The following is a 12854-nucleotide window of genomic DNA, read 5'->3' on the forward strand; positions in this document are numbered from 1 at the left end:
CTCTCTCTCTCTCTCAAAATAAATAATAAACATTTAAGAAAACAAAAGGAAGAGAAATCAGTTGAGCAGTACTTGGTCTTCTTAGGAGCCCCAAGACTGGGCAGAACCTTCTAGGTTCTAAGGTCTATGGCTCCAGCTCCCTGCCAGAGTCCCAGCGGTGCCTCCTTCCCCTTGCTTTTCTGTCCCTATGAGTCTCAAATCCTAGTAATTGAGCATTCCTTGGGCCAAGGGACCCCGTAGGATAGAGAAGCCCTCTGGCCACAGTCTTCCAGGAGCTCTTGCCCTTCTCCTCTGCACCTGCAAACCAACTGGTGTTTGCACCAGTACGATGCCAAGGCAGTAACGAAGAGCTGGTGGGGTTGTACTGTCCCACTGCTCCTGGCAGCATGGTGTGTCTGGTAGGAGGAAGGGGGAACGGGAGGGATGGCTTTTAGTCCCTGAGCAGGGACCATGCCCGGAGGGTCAGAGCACAGCTTCTGTGAGCAGGGGCTGAGAGATGCTTGTCATAGCTCAGCCTGATGGCACATCCATAGAGCAGTCCAAAAAGGGAGGTGGGGAGGCCAGAGATCCAGCCTAGACTTGACTATGCTGGCAACCTGGGATTGCAAAGCATTGTATGGATGGTAGAAGTTACAAGCCTTGCTTGAAATGAACTTGGCTCTCAATTTCCTCCTTGGAGATGCAGTAAAATAACAGTAATCACATGATAAAGAATAATAATAATTATTATAAACACCACCTGACATCTATCGAGTACTTACTATGTGTCAAACACTTTTCCAAGGATTTTACAGGCATTATCTCATTTTGTCTTTCAACAACCCTTTTCATATCATCTCATTTTATAAACGAGAAAATTAGGGCCAAAAGAAGCTGAATAACTTGTCCAAATTTGCCCCATTAGTAAATTGGCAAAGCCAGGATTCGAACCACGTTTGTCTGACTCCAGAGATGAGAGCTCCCAACCATTACACTATCCTGCCTCTAAAGGATCTACCCTGACCCCAAGAATGTCCTCGAAGGCGATCAACACAGTTTAATGAGAGACTCATGGGCAGAACTTATAACAATAGCTGACATTTTGGGGGGCACTTGCCATGTGCGAGATAATATGTGAGAACTTTGCAAACATTCTCATTTAACCCACACATCAGTCAAGCTGGTACCAGATAGGAACTTAGCCTTTGATGAAAGCCTGGAGGAGGACTGGGGGAAGATAGTGGCTTGTCTGCACATCTAACTGGCACAGAAGTGGTCCTAGTCCTTAGCAACTGGGGCACAGTGGGGGTTTGCGTTTCACCTGCATCTTCCCATTGACAAAGTGGGAAGGAGAAAGTGGCCTGTCTCTCCCCCATCAATGTGGGCTGTGGCCACCCCGGCACAGTGCAGTGTTATCTCTCTGCAGAAATGGGTTTTGGATTGACCAAATGCGAGTGGCTCATCATTTACAGGGCAGTTGATGCCTAAGGTTGAATAGGTCCGGGCTGGAAGCCTGGCATGAAGTACTCATCTGTACAATGGTCTACTGGGTAACGTGCCTGGCTCTTCCTCTTCAAATATAGAGCGGACTTCTGTCTCCAGAAGTGTCAGTCTTAGAAAATGCTGCGCAGGGGGCGCCGGGCTGGCTCAGTGGGTGGAGCATGCAACTCTTGATCTCGGGGTTGTGAGTTTGAGACCTGTGTTGGGTGTAGAGATTACTTAAAAATAAAAACATTTTAGAAAGAGAGAAAGAAAGAGAGGGAGGGAGAGGAAAAGAAGGAAGGAAGGAGAAGGGAAAGGAAGAAGGAAGGAAGAGGAAGGAAGGAAGGGAAGGAAGAAAAAGAAAAGAGGAAAGAAAGGAGCTGCTGTACAGAGGGTGATTTCTTGGGTAGATGTGGAAGTCTGGGCAATCACTGGGGCACAGAGTCAAATACCATTCTCTCCAGTCATTGTTGCTCATGAAGGGAGGGATAAGAGAATGCAGATGGAAAAACCCTCTGGGTAATCCGCATTTCATTCCACTTTGGGTTTGAAATAGAATTCACAGGTTGTGTGCTTGCGCGTGCAGGCGTGCGTGCGTGTGCGTGTGTGTGTGTGTGTGTGTGTGTGTGTATGAGGTAATTACTCTTTATTTGTACCAAGCACTGCCCTGGGGGCTTTAAAGCCCCTTATCTTTTTTAATCCTCTAGCAAACCTGTGCTGCAGGTACAAATGCCAGGCCTTTTTCCCAGGAGAGGGCACAGCAGTTCATAAAAGCTAGGGGACAGCCCAAGGTCGCCACACCAGCATGATCAAAGCCTGAGCTGCGGCCGGCCTCCACGGGCTCTCTTTTAAGTAGTGTTCTCAACTGGGGGTTATTTGGCCCCAGGGGATATTTTGAGAGTGGGGGCGGGTGGGAGGGGGGAGGCTGGAAGGGGTTGCATCTGGCATCTAGTGGCTACAGTCCAGGGATGCAGCCAACACCCTACAATGCCCAGGGCAGCCATAGAACATTCCCAGCCCAGGATGTCAGTCAGGCAGACTTGAGAAAATCTGCTTTTCACCCAGAGCACTTGGCTGAGGATAGTTGCCGGAGTCCCCCTCCTTGAGCTGGAGATGAAGAGAGGTGGGTTCTGTTCTCCACGTGCTTTTGACTTGAAAGGTGGAGTCATTCTTATTTAGGCTCTGAATTTACTTTTTCCAACCTTGGAAGAGTTAACTATGTTCGAGAAACATCTTCAGAACTGATACTTAAAGAAGGGGAAAGGAACTGATTTTTCATTGAGGCCACATGTACTGTGCCAGACCGGACAGCTTTAAATCCATTGGGTTATACATCCTTCAACACAGGACATCAGCATTCCCCTCCATGCCGCCTTTGAGGCCAGAGAAGAAATTGAGTTTGGAAAGGTTAGCATACTCAAGATCACATGGCCTCGGATGGGGAGTCTGGATTCTAACCCACACCTCCAAGGTTCCCGAGTCTCTACCTGTATCTACATGATACATTTTCTTAAACAAATAATAAAAGCTATGCTGAAGGTAAACTGGGAAGCTTAAAGAGGAGCATTAAATAATCCCCCTACTTTGTAATTAAAAGGATTTCTTTTTATACCCCATAAAGTAATCACCATGTACCATAGAAAGTCTATATTAGTATATGGGAGTGTGGGTGAGTTGGTTATAATAATGCTTTTTTACAATTCTCAACACACGTTTATTATCTATTATCTCATTTGATCTTCTCAAGACTCTTGGGAGGCTGTCGGTGGGGGGCAAATGTCCTCATTTTCCACCCGAGGAACTGGGCCTCAGAGGGAATAGAACTTGGGGAAAGTCCTTCAGCTATGCTAGCCCCGGGCCCTCTATGCCCACCTCCAGGGCACTGCCCAGGCAGCGTGCCATGGTGGGTTGGAGACGCTGACCTTCTTCCCTCATAAGCCTGGGTGAGCTCAAGTGAACTCTGACTCAGTAAGGGTTAAGACACATAAACTCTTTTATGAGTAGTAACCATTTACTGTGCCCTGTAAAAAAAAAAAAAAAAAAAAAAAAAGGGCCCCTTTCTGTTCTGGCTGCTTTCCCTAGCAAAGGGGGTACCAGCAAGTAACAGCAGTGCTCATGGGTAGAGGAGCCTCTTGGGGCGGCAGGGGGGCAGGTGGTAATGGGGCAGCTGTGGCCTCCTTATCCTAAAGGCTTCCCTGTGGGTTGAATAGTTCTGGATGCAGTCAGGGTATTGCAGACAGAAAAGATGCCTGTCCCAAGGAAAGGGGCCGTGGGCACTTGGTCACAAGTGGAGAACTGTGGTATTTATGGGATTCCTTTTTACTAATTGCTAAGCTTTCCACATGCACAACCTCATTTGATTCTCTCAGCCCTGTGAGTTTGCGACTGTTCTCAATTTATAGGTGGGGAAAGTGAAGATCAGAAAGTTTCTGGCTAGACAGACATGGAACTTGCTCAAAGTCCCACACAGCAGGGGACCCGGGATCTGAGCCCAACTCTCCCCAGATCTAAAGCCCGGTTGCTTAGCCCTCACATCAATCTGCCTTCTAGATTTGGGGGAAGTAAATGGTGAACAGAAACCCTGAGCTGGCTGAGAAGTAGCTAGCTGGTGATTGGCCCAGGGCACATCTGGGTCCCATGGAACAGCCACTTTGAAACAGCCCTGCAGGCAAACCCTTGTGAAAAAATTTCAGGGAAGACTTCCCCCACCCCAGCCCTGCAGGGCCCATCCCTCCAGGCAGATGGGCTGGGCCCTGAGCTTCGGCTCTTTCAGGGTTAAACAGTAACCTTTCTACTGCTTGTGGTTGAGCAAATGCTGGCGAGGAACAAGCCCAGCCTTGAGCAAACAGGAGACCTGGCCGTGCCCCTTCCCTCCCCCAGCTGCCCCTTTGGGGGCCTGCAGGTTTCTTTTGCCCTGAAGTCGCCCATTGGATTTCTTAGCTGAGGGCAACTGCTCTAGAAAGCTCAATGGGAAAAGAAGAAGAGGGCTTGCCTTCTCTGAGAGAGAGAAGCAAAGAGGTTTCTGGAAGGGGACGTAAGAATCGATTTAGTCACCTTTCTAAAATTTTTGCACAGGGAAACTGAGACCCAAGACTGTTTCTGGTTTGGGTTACCAGAGGGGGAGTGACTCTCCTCCTCATAACACCTGCCATATAGCCGTGTCTTAATTTGTGCCAACCGCTCCAGGTATAGAAACTCACTTAATCTCCAGCCAGCGCACATAGTAGGTCTGGTGATCTGCGTTCTGCATGTGAGGAAACAGGTTCCGAGAGGTCAGTGACTTGTCTGAGTTAATACTAACCGGCCGGTAAGGGGTAGAGCTTGGAATCAAGCCTGTTCCTTCTGGCTTTGAACCTCATATATATGGTGCCACCACACAGATCTCGGCTCTGCCCACCTCCCGGCCCCTGGTCTACTGTGGTGCTCACCATTCTCTTCTGTATTTCTTTTGCTACCTTCTACTTAGGCTGGATTCAGGCCTAATTATTTACCAAACAGCCACGATGATGTTAATAATCATCACGAATGTTCCTGTTTGGCCTAGCTTGACTCCTAGTCAAAGCTCTGTCCCTGGTGCCTGGAATAGTACCCAGCCCATTGTATGGCTGGTAAATATTTGTTGAGTGAATCAATATGCGAATGAAATTTTTATGCCTCTTCCAGACCCCTCTTCTCCCCTCTGAAGCCCTACCTAGAACCAGAGGAGTAGGAGCTAAGTTGGAGGAAGGGGTTTGGGGGCTGGAAGCTCTCTACTGGAGCGATTTCAATCTGGGGGACATTGGTGACACCCAAGGATATGATTTCCCTAAAACAGGCAGAAAAATTTCCAGGAGTCGCTGCTATGAGGCTACCTCCTCTCCTCACCCCAACATTTTAGAAAGAGCAAGTTATCTTTACAGGCCCTGGGTCATGCTCAATTGCCTTCTGGAACAGGCCGCTCTTCTTTTGAGTGACTGAACCTACTTCTAGGGCTTGAGTCTAAAAGGAAGAGAGCGTCCGACTTGAGAATAGGGAATATTACGAATGCCGAAGGGGTGAGACGCATTGTTCTAAAGTGTAGAATATTTATGTTGTTTAAAAAACCCAAACAGTTCCCCAGGAGAGAAAGGCTCTTCTCCTGTGTCCTTTGCTGAGAAAAGGAGACTGAGAGAGCCACCTTGGGGTCAGTTTCCAAGCCCGTGGTATTCTTCAGGGCTCTAAAAGGAGAGAGAAAGCTCGTCAGAATTTTTACTGGGATTCCTGACATTATCATGGAGCCAAATACTGGAGGAGCTCTAAGTACCTACGTCTGGAGTTCTTTGACATGTGGACACGGGCTGTGGCAGGTATCTACACTGAGGAAACGCGGTTAGGTGTTCGAGTGCAGGGCCGCTCAGTTGTGTTGGGACTTGTGAACGTCTGATTTCAGATCCGAGGGCCTGTGCAGGTGCCGGGTCTATGCCGCCACCAGCTTGGATTTTTATTGATTGCAATATCACTTTACACGAAATCTCTTTGGCATTTTCACTTTTGTAAAAAAAAAAAAAAAAAAAAAAAAAAATCATGGCTGCTGGCCAGACTCGCCCTGTGAGCAGGTATTGCATTTTCCTCCTGCTTCATTCCTGATCAGAGATTATTCATTTATGAATGGGTGGCTGTAAAAACTTGCCTCATGCATATGAAAGTTGAACCTGGAAATTTTTAATTGCCAGTGAGTTTTGCTTTTACTGAAGGGGCTGTGGTAACGTGCTTTGGAGGCAGTGGATGGCAGGACAAATTCTTTTTTTTTTTTTTTTTTTTTAATTCCTGAATTAACTCTATGATCTGTGCTCCCAAATGACGTTTGTCCGAGAGGCACTGACCGAGTGAACTGTTTGATCTCCTTACAGATCATGATTCTGGAAGGAAGTGGTGTAATGAATCTCAACCCCAGCAACAATCTCCTCCACCAGCAGCCAACCTGGACAGACAGCTACCCCACGTGCAATGGTAAGGGGACCGAGTGGGCGTCAGTGTCACGCCCCGTGGGGCTTTTTCCTCTGTTTTAATTATGCTTCGTTTCTCAACTTAATGTTTGAAAAATGCAGGTTTTATTCAGCAGGGGTGTGGGGACGAGGGGGAATGGAGCAAACTGCGTGCTGGAGGTCCCCATAGGCTCTTGGGGCCCCAGACAGAAGCTGGCTCCAGATATTCCATTGTTTCCTTGCAATATTCAAGGCAGTCTGGCAGAAAGGGTGGTAGAAGATATGCCCAAAGGGAAGCTTTTAACAGTGTTTGGCTGGGATATCAGGATAGGATAGCAGACGAAAGGGTGTGTGTGTGTGTGTGTGTGTGTGTGCGCGCGCGCGTGCGCGCGCGCGCGCGCTGTGTGGAAACGTGGAACTTAAGGAAGACAGGGTTACAGCAGCTTATTCTAGTTCATCTTCCGTGACCAGCCTTCGTAAGGGGAGAGATTTGTTGGACCACGTGTCTCCCTTTGGGGCTTTCACTTGGAGCCGATTGATTCGAAGAGGGAGGGCCTGCTGATGCGGCTTCCGGAGGGTTTGGGGATCAAGCCCAGGGCTTACTGTAGAAGTGAACTGGATGAAGACGTAGCTGAATCAGGCCCCACCCCCCACCGTGAAGGCCTTAGGTTCAGGCAGACTGCCGTGCATCAGACTGCAGTGGGTTTAAGGAGCTCCAGGCTCCTCTCCTGCCCCAAACTGGCTGCTAGTCTCCTTGCAAGAGATTCTGCTGCCCTTGCTCCTCCGGAGATGTGGAAATGGGCTGTCGGCAAAGCACAGCCGCGGAGATGTGGAAATGGGCTGTCGGCAGCGAGCACAGCCGGAGAAGCAGAACAGGAGGATAATGGAAGGCTTGCGTTCTCCAATGAGGGGTTGATCGAAGTGCAGCTCCACCCCTTTCAGTTTGGAACCCCAGTCAAACAGGGTTGGGAAGCATGGTCAGGTGACCTTCCCTCATTTGGCCACCTGTCCACAGAACTGCTGCGCTTTCCGGGCAGTGACATTGTCTGGTGCAGGCCTCAGATTCCTCGTGAGGACCTCAAAGGAGGATTCCAAATAGGGTAGGAAGTTTCTTCAGCCTGGAAAGTCTTTGGCATCCCCAGTCTGGACCCCGGATTAGGACAGCATTCCTCCTGTGTGCTTTGGAGAAAGCTGGGGCAGTGTTTTTAGCAGGGCATAGAACTTAGGGGCCCCAAAGAAGTCCCAGTTCCTGGTCATGATTGACAGGGGTCAGTTGAATAATAGACACGAGTTGAACTTACGGGATTTTCAGGGATTCTCCTAAAACTTGAGGAATTGGATGAGTCCCCTGGCAGACGGGGAGAACCCATCTTTAGACAAAACTCTCCGGTTCTCCCAGGTTCTAACAGGATACAGTATCAGGAGCTATCCTTTATTCTAGGAGTTGGGAGAGGAAATGGAGAGGCCTGTTGTCGGGTTATTGAGAGTTATTTCTCTTATTTCTAAACTCAGAGCTATACTGTCATAGCAGAGTAATTATCTCGGGAAAAAAAAGATCAAGGACTCAGGGAGTGACAAAAATATACCTCATCCCGAAACAGCTGTTTTTGTGAGACACCAAAAAATTGGAGGGACGTGGAAAGAGCCAGTGTAAGCTCTGCATGTTTGTATATTTGGGAATATTTCTGTGTAATTAAATTTTGGGACCAGATTGTTCCAATCCTTGTCCTTGTTCCCCACCACAATTGGCTTCCCCTTCAGGGCCCCAGTGGAGGGTTTAGGGCTGCTTTTGTCTGGCCATGACGGGTAAAGAGTGAAGCACATACTATGAGTGTAGATATGACCCATGGCAGTCACCTTCGTACCTAAATGACCTCTATCTCTTGCTCTTAACGCTTCTGAGGTCTGGAAGCAGGGGATGAATTCAGACGGGGTGAAACATTCCCCCTTCAGCCTTTCTGAGGGGTTGAGGGCTAGGCAAACAGCATTAAGGAAATCAAACCCTTGGAGCTCTTTAGCTGCTTGTCACTCAAAGTGTATCCACAGACCATCGTCATCATCACCATCATCATCATCATCATCATCATCATCATCTTGTGGAAGCTTGTTAGGAATGCAGAAACTCAGGCCTCACCCTAGATCTATGGAATTTGGATCTGCATTTGAACAACATTCCCTGGTGATTGACAATCATATTAAAGTTCGAGAAGTACTCACCTAGCATGCCTTTGAAGAAAAAATTAGAGATGGTTTTCTTGCACTGTGCTTTCCCGTGTTGGTCCATCATTCAGTTTGTGGGAGTATCTGTGTGCCATGTTCAGTCGGACTCCTCCCCTTCACCTTGGTGGGCTGCAACAGTGTTTTCCCCTTGTCCCTGCCCCTCATTTTTCTTGGATGAGAGCTCCTTCCCTTGACCTCTGTTTTCAAGGGGACTATAAGATCTCAGCCCTATTACCATGTCCCCAGGCACAAATTCCACCAAAGAAATAGAAAGAAACCCTCTCCATCCACCCCTCCCCCCCCCCACCAAGGACCAGGACTTTGGGGTGACTTTCTGAGGTTCTCTTGAGTGAGACAAGAGAGTCACAGATGTGGTAGGTTAGCCCACATCCAAGTCAGTGATATTTGTTGCCTTTGATGAATTTTACTTCTTCACTGGTATTTAATTTAACCATCTTGTGAATGCACCTCAAACTCTTCTAGAGTCCTACGTGATTTCTTCTTCGGCAACAAATTCCGCCAAAGAAATGGAGAGAGACCACCTACGATGGCCTAGTCTCTGAGTCTCTTTCAGTAGGAGATACAAAGATGAGTTAGACAGAGTCCATGACCTTGAGTTTACAATTTGCAAAGAAGGATGAGACAGAACTTAGAGATTTGTGAAGACAAGCAGAACGTGACAACAGCCATCAGGAGAAATGCCAAGCACATCTCCTGGAGACTCAGGGGACATCAAGCCCTTGCAGTAAGCTGGGGGGATCTGTGATGGCTTTTATGGGGTGACCAGAATCTGCAGGCTGGGTAGGACTTCAACAGGGAGTGATTGGCAGGATACTAACCAGGCTGAAGGAACACCTTCAGAAGTGATAGATCACTCGAAGAATAGTTACTGAAGAGCCCCAGTGCTGGACTTGTCAGTTTTGCACTTAATTTCAGTGAATAATGGGAAGCCACTGAGGGTAGCTGAGTAGGAAAGTGACATCATAGAGGCTGCAATAATCCATGGGGGGCAGGGGTATATCAGCACAGTTTGCTGATGGCTAGTCTGGACCACTCTGGGGAGAAGCAAAGGTATCAGAGAGAAAAGAACCTTATTCTCAGGCTTCATTTTTGGTTGAAAATGGTCTGAATTTGTGTGTGTGTGTGTGTGTGTGTGTGTGTGCGTGCGCGGGCGCGCGTGTGTGCATAACAGAGAGGAAAAAGTGGGAGAGAGAAAGAGAAAAGAGAGGAAGGGAACCGCGTGGGTGTGGACAAGAGGCTATTAGGTTGCTGACACTGTGGTGACACTTTAGCTTTCATGGCACTTTGCAGGAGGTGGGAATGAGCTCATGATCTCAGAGTACTTCAGGTCAAGTCTGTGTGCTCACGAAGTGCCCAGGGGTAAGTGTTGTACTAGGGAGGACATGAACCGGCAGGGAGGCTGATGATCAGCCCCCCGCCACAACTGAGGAAGGGACCGGGTTTCTGAGAGCCTCCTCTCCAGGGCCCGTCTCGTGCCCCAGCCCCCCCACTGCCGTCCCCTGACCTGTAGCGGTGCTGACGCCTGGCAGCCGGCGGTGCATCTCGTGTCCGAGATGATGTCCGGGAAGAACCACGGGTCACTCACGGGACCGCCTCCTGTTTTGCAGTTTCCAGCGGGTTTTTTGGGGGCCAGTGGCATGAAATCCATCCTCAGTACTGGACCAAGTACCAGGTGTGGGAGTGGCTCCAGCACCTTCTGGACACCAACCAGCTCGATGCGAGCTGCATCCCTTTCCAGGAGTTTGACGTCAACGGCGAGCGTCTCTGCAGCATGAGTTTGCAGGAGTTCACCCGGGCGGCGGGCACGGCGGGCCAGCTCCTCTACAGCAACCTGCAGCATCTCAAGTGGAATGGTGACTATCTCTTGTCCACCCCTCTGGGAGCCGGCTGCAGAGAGCAGGGACCCCGCAACTGGCAGGGCTCCTTGTCAGGGACATCAGAGGACGGTCTCACCTCCCAATTACTGGGTCCCGAGGGAGGGACGGAGAAAGGAGGCGAGAGAATAGGCCCAAAGTCTAGGGTTCCAGGTGTGTCTAATCCCATATAAACCCAAGATAATTTCATTTCTCCTTATGGTTAATTTTTAAACTGGATATTCACAGACTCACTATCAGAAAACCTTTCTTCTTTCCCTCGCAAACAGGTTTCAATAGCTTAATTCCCGATCACTTGCTTGTTAAGATCATCATGGATACTTTTTCTTTTTTTGAAACTTCTGGACCTAGGCTCTTAAGACGGGACCTACGGGGGGTAAGAAGAAATGCAGAATTAGGTCTATGTTTGTGTTTTGGGGACGAGATGGCTTGTGGTATTTCAACAGATTCTTAAAAGATCTGAAACTCAAAAAAAGGGGGACAAGTGGGGTTACAACTAATGGTCTGTGCACATGTGGGATGTTTCTGCAGCGATTTCCGGAGTTAGGGCCACCCCAGCGCCCCAGATGTGTCTTTCTTGAAGCCTTGCCTAGAACACAGGCAGGCTACCCTTTTGCACACTGTGCATCAGTGACAGCTTATTCACACACCTTCCATACTGGCTCGTCAGACACGCTAGGGCAGACAACTCACCTTGCAGAATGTCTTTGACACTGACATAAGGGTCTCCTGATAATACCAGTAAAAACCTAGCTCTTCTGAGAACCATGGGCATCTTGGAAGGCAGTAACATGTAGGAATTGCGAGCTGGCCTGTCCACATCAGAACAGGCATGTCTGTCTTAGCAGAACCTATGTTTGGGCAGGTAGCTGTAACTTTGGGAAGGCGTCAGTTCCAGGGCTCTGAAGCAGAGTCAGACTGTAACAGCCGTTACCAACACTGAGGAGGACCCAGGGTCTGGCCTCAAAGCTGGCAGCTGGGGTGGCCATTTTGGATGACCTCATCCAGCTCCCGGGCACTCCCTTCTTCCCAAGTACCTCACACAGACGGTTGCTCATTTTTCTTTTACTAGAACCAGACCAAACAAGGCTCTATAAATAACCCTCGGGAATCTTCAGAAGGAGCAGACTTACACTTGAAGATTTAAAAATATTTACCTCCCTACCTGCAATTAAATCCACTCCTTTAAAGCTTTGCCCTGATTGGAACCTAAGGCAGACAGGCTTGGGAGGCAGAGAGCGAAGGTGCTGCGGCCATCTTTGACCTCCTATGACTTGTCTGGTCCCACTGCATTCTGTTGGTGCCTCTGAGTGCCCGATCACCAGATTTCTTCCCTTTGTTTCCTTGTTCACCTTTTTGTAGACATTATATTAACTTATATTCTTTGAGTGTTTATTTATACCGGACACTCTAAGTGAATTGATTCATTTAATGACCTTATGACAAAAACTAAACATTGTACCCATTTTACAGATGGGAAACCCAAAGGTCAGAGAGGTTAAAGGTATGACCTCTTCTCTCAAGATATTTAAAATCTGTCTGGAGAGGACACACATACTCAACTCATTCACGTGTGTGTGTGTGTGTGTGTGTGTGTGTGTGTGTACGTTTATTTTTGGTATTCATTTATGTGGACATACCTCATAGATTGAATCTCATCAAATGGGTTTCATTACATTTAAGATCAAAGAAGAATCAAGCCAGTCAAAATGGTTTCTAGCCTATTTTTGTTTTCATTTTGTATCATATCTTAGTAGGGGAAAGCACCTTAGAGGCCATCTAGTGACTTTATCTAGTTTAATCCCCTAAATTTACAGATGACGAAAGCAAGACCCAGAAAGGCGAAGTGCCTCGCAGCTATTAGTGGGAAAACTGGCCCGCTGACTTCTGAAGTTCTATTTCCATCATACTGGATGGCGTCCCTGTACAAGGCCAAATAATTCCATCCGATGTAGATGCCCTAGCTACTGATTTTCTGGGCCAGGACTCCAGGCTCAAGTTTGTAGGTGCTGAGAGGGAAGCCCCCTCGCATAAGCCAACAGAGGTGGACAGGTGGCAGGACTGGCATAACGTCTTCCAAGAAGCCAGCTCTATCCTTGTTTAAGCTTTTGTGGCTTGTTTAAGTTTTGGCTCCATGTGAGCCGGCTCAGACTTTCCCAATCTGTCCTTCACAGGCCAGTGCAGCAGTGACCTGTTCCAGAGCACACACAATGTCATTGTCAAGACGGAACAAACTGGTGAGTAGCCCCAGACAAAGGGAGCCAACTCGGTAGGCAAAGCCCCGGGGGAGGACAGTTGGAGGGAGTCAGGAGAGCGTGGGAGCAGACGGATCCAG

At 48.4% G+C, this 12854-nt stretch overlaps 1 protein-coding gene across 3 annotated transcripts in view; it reads left to right on the plus strand.

The window, feature by feature from the left end:
* EHF (ETS homologous factor) overlaps window positions 1–12854 on the plus strand; it is a 41410-nt gene that overhangs the window by 14659 nt on the left and 13897 nt on the right. For 2 of the 3 annotated variants that reach the window (XM_058688610.1, XM_058688609.1), the window contains exons 2-4: window positions 6330–6429; window positions 10253–10498; window positions 12694–12756. In XM_058688610.1, the coding sequence (XP_058544593.1) occupies window positions 6333–6429; window positions 10253–10498; window positions 12694–12756 (406 nt within the window). In that variant the 5' untranslated portion in view covers window positions 6330–6332. Of the gene's footprint in view, window positions 1–6329; window positions 6430–9619; window positions 9696–10252; window positions 10499–12693; window positions 12757–12854 lie in introns of those variants that run through there. The other variant, XM_058688611.1, reaches the window with a different exon arrangement.

This window comes from Neofelis nebulosa, chromosome 10 (assembly GCF_028018385.1).
Source record: "Neofelis nebulosa isolate mNeoNeb1 chromosome 10, mNeoNeb1.pri, whole genome shotgun sequence".
NCBI classification, from domain to species: Eukaryota; Metazoa; Chordata; class Mammalia; order Carnivora; family Felidae; genus Neofelis; species Neofelis nebulosa.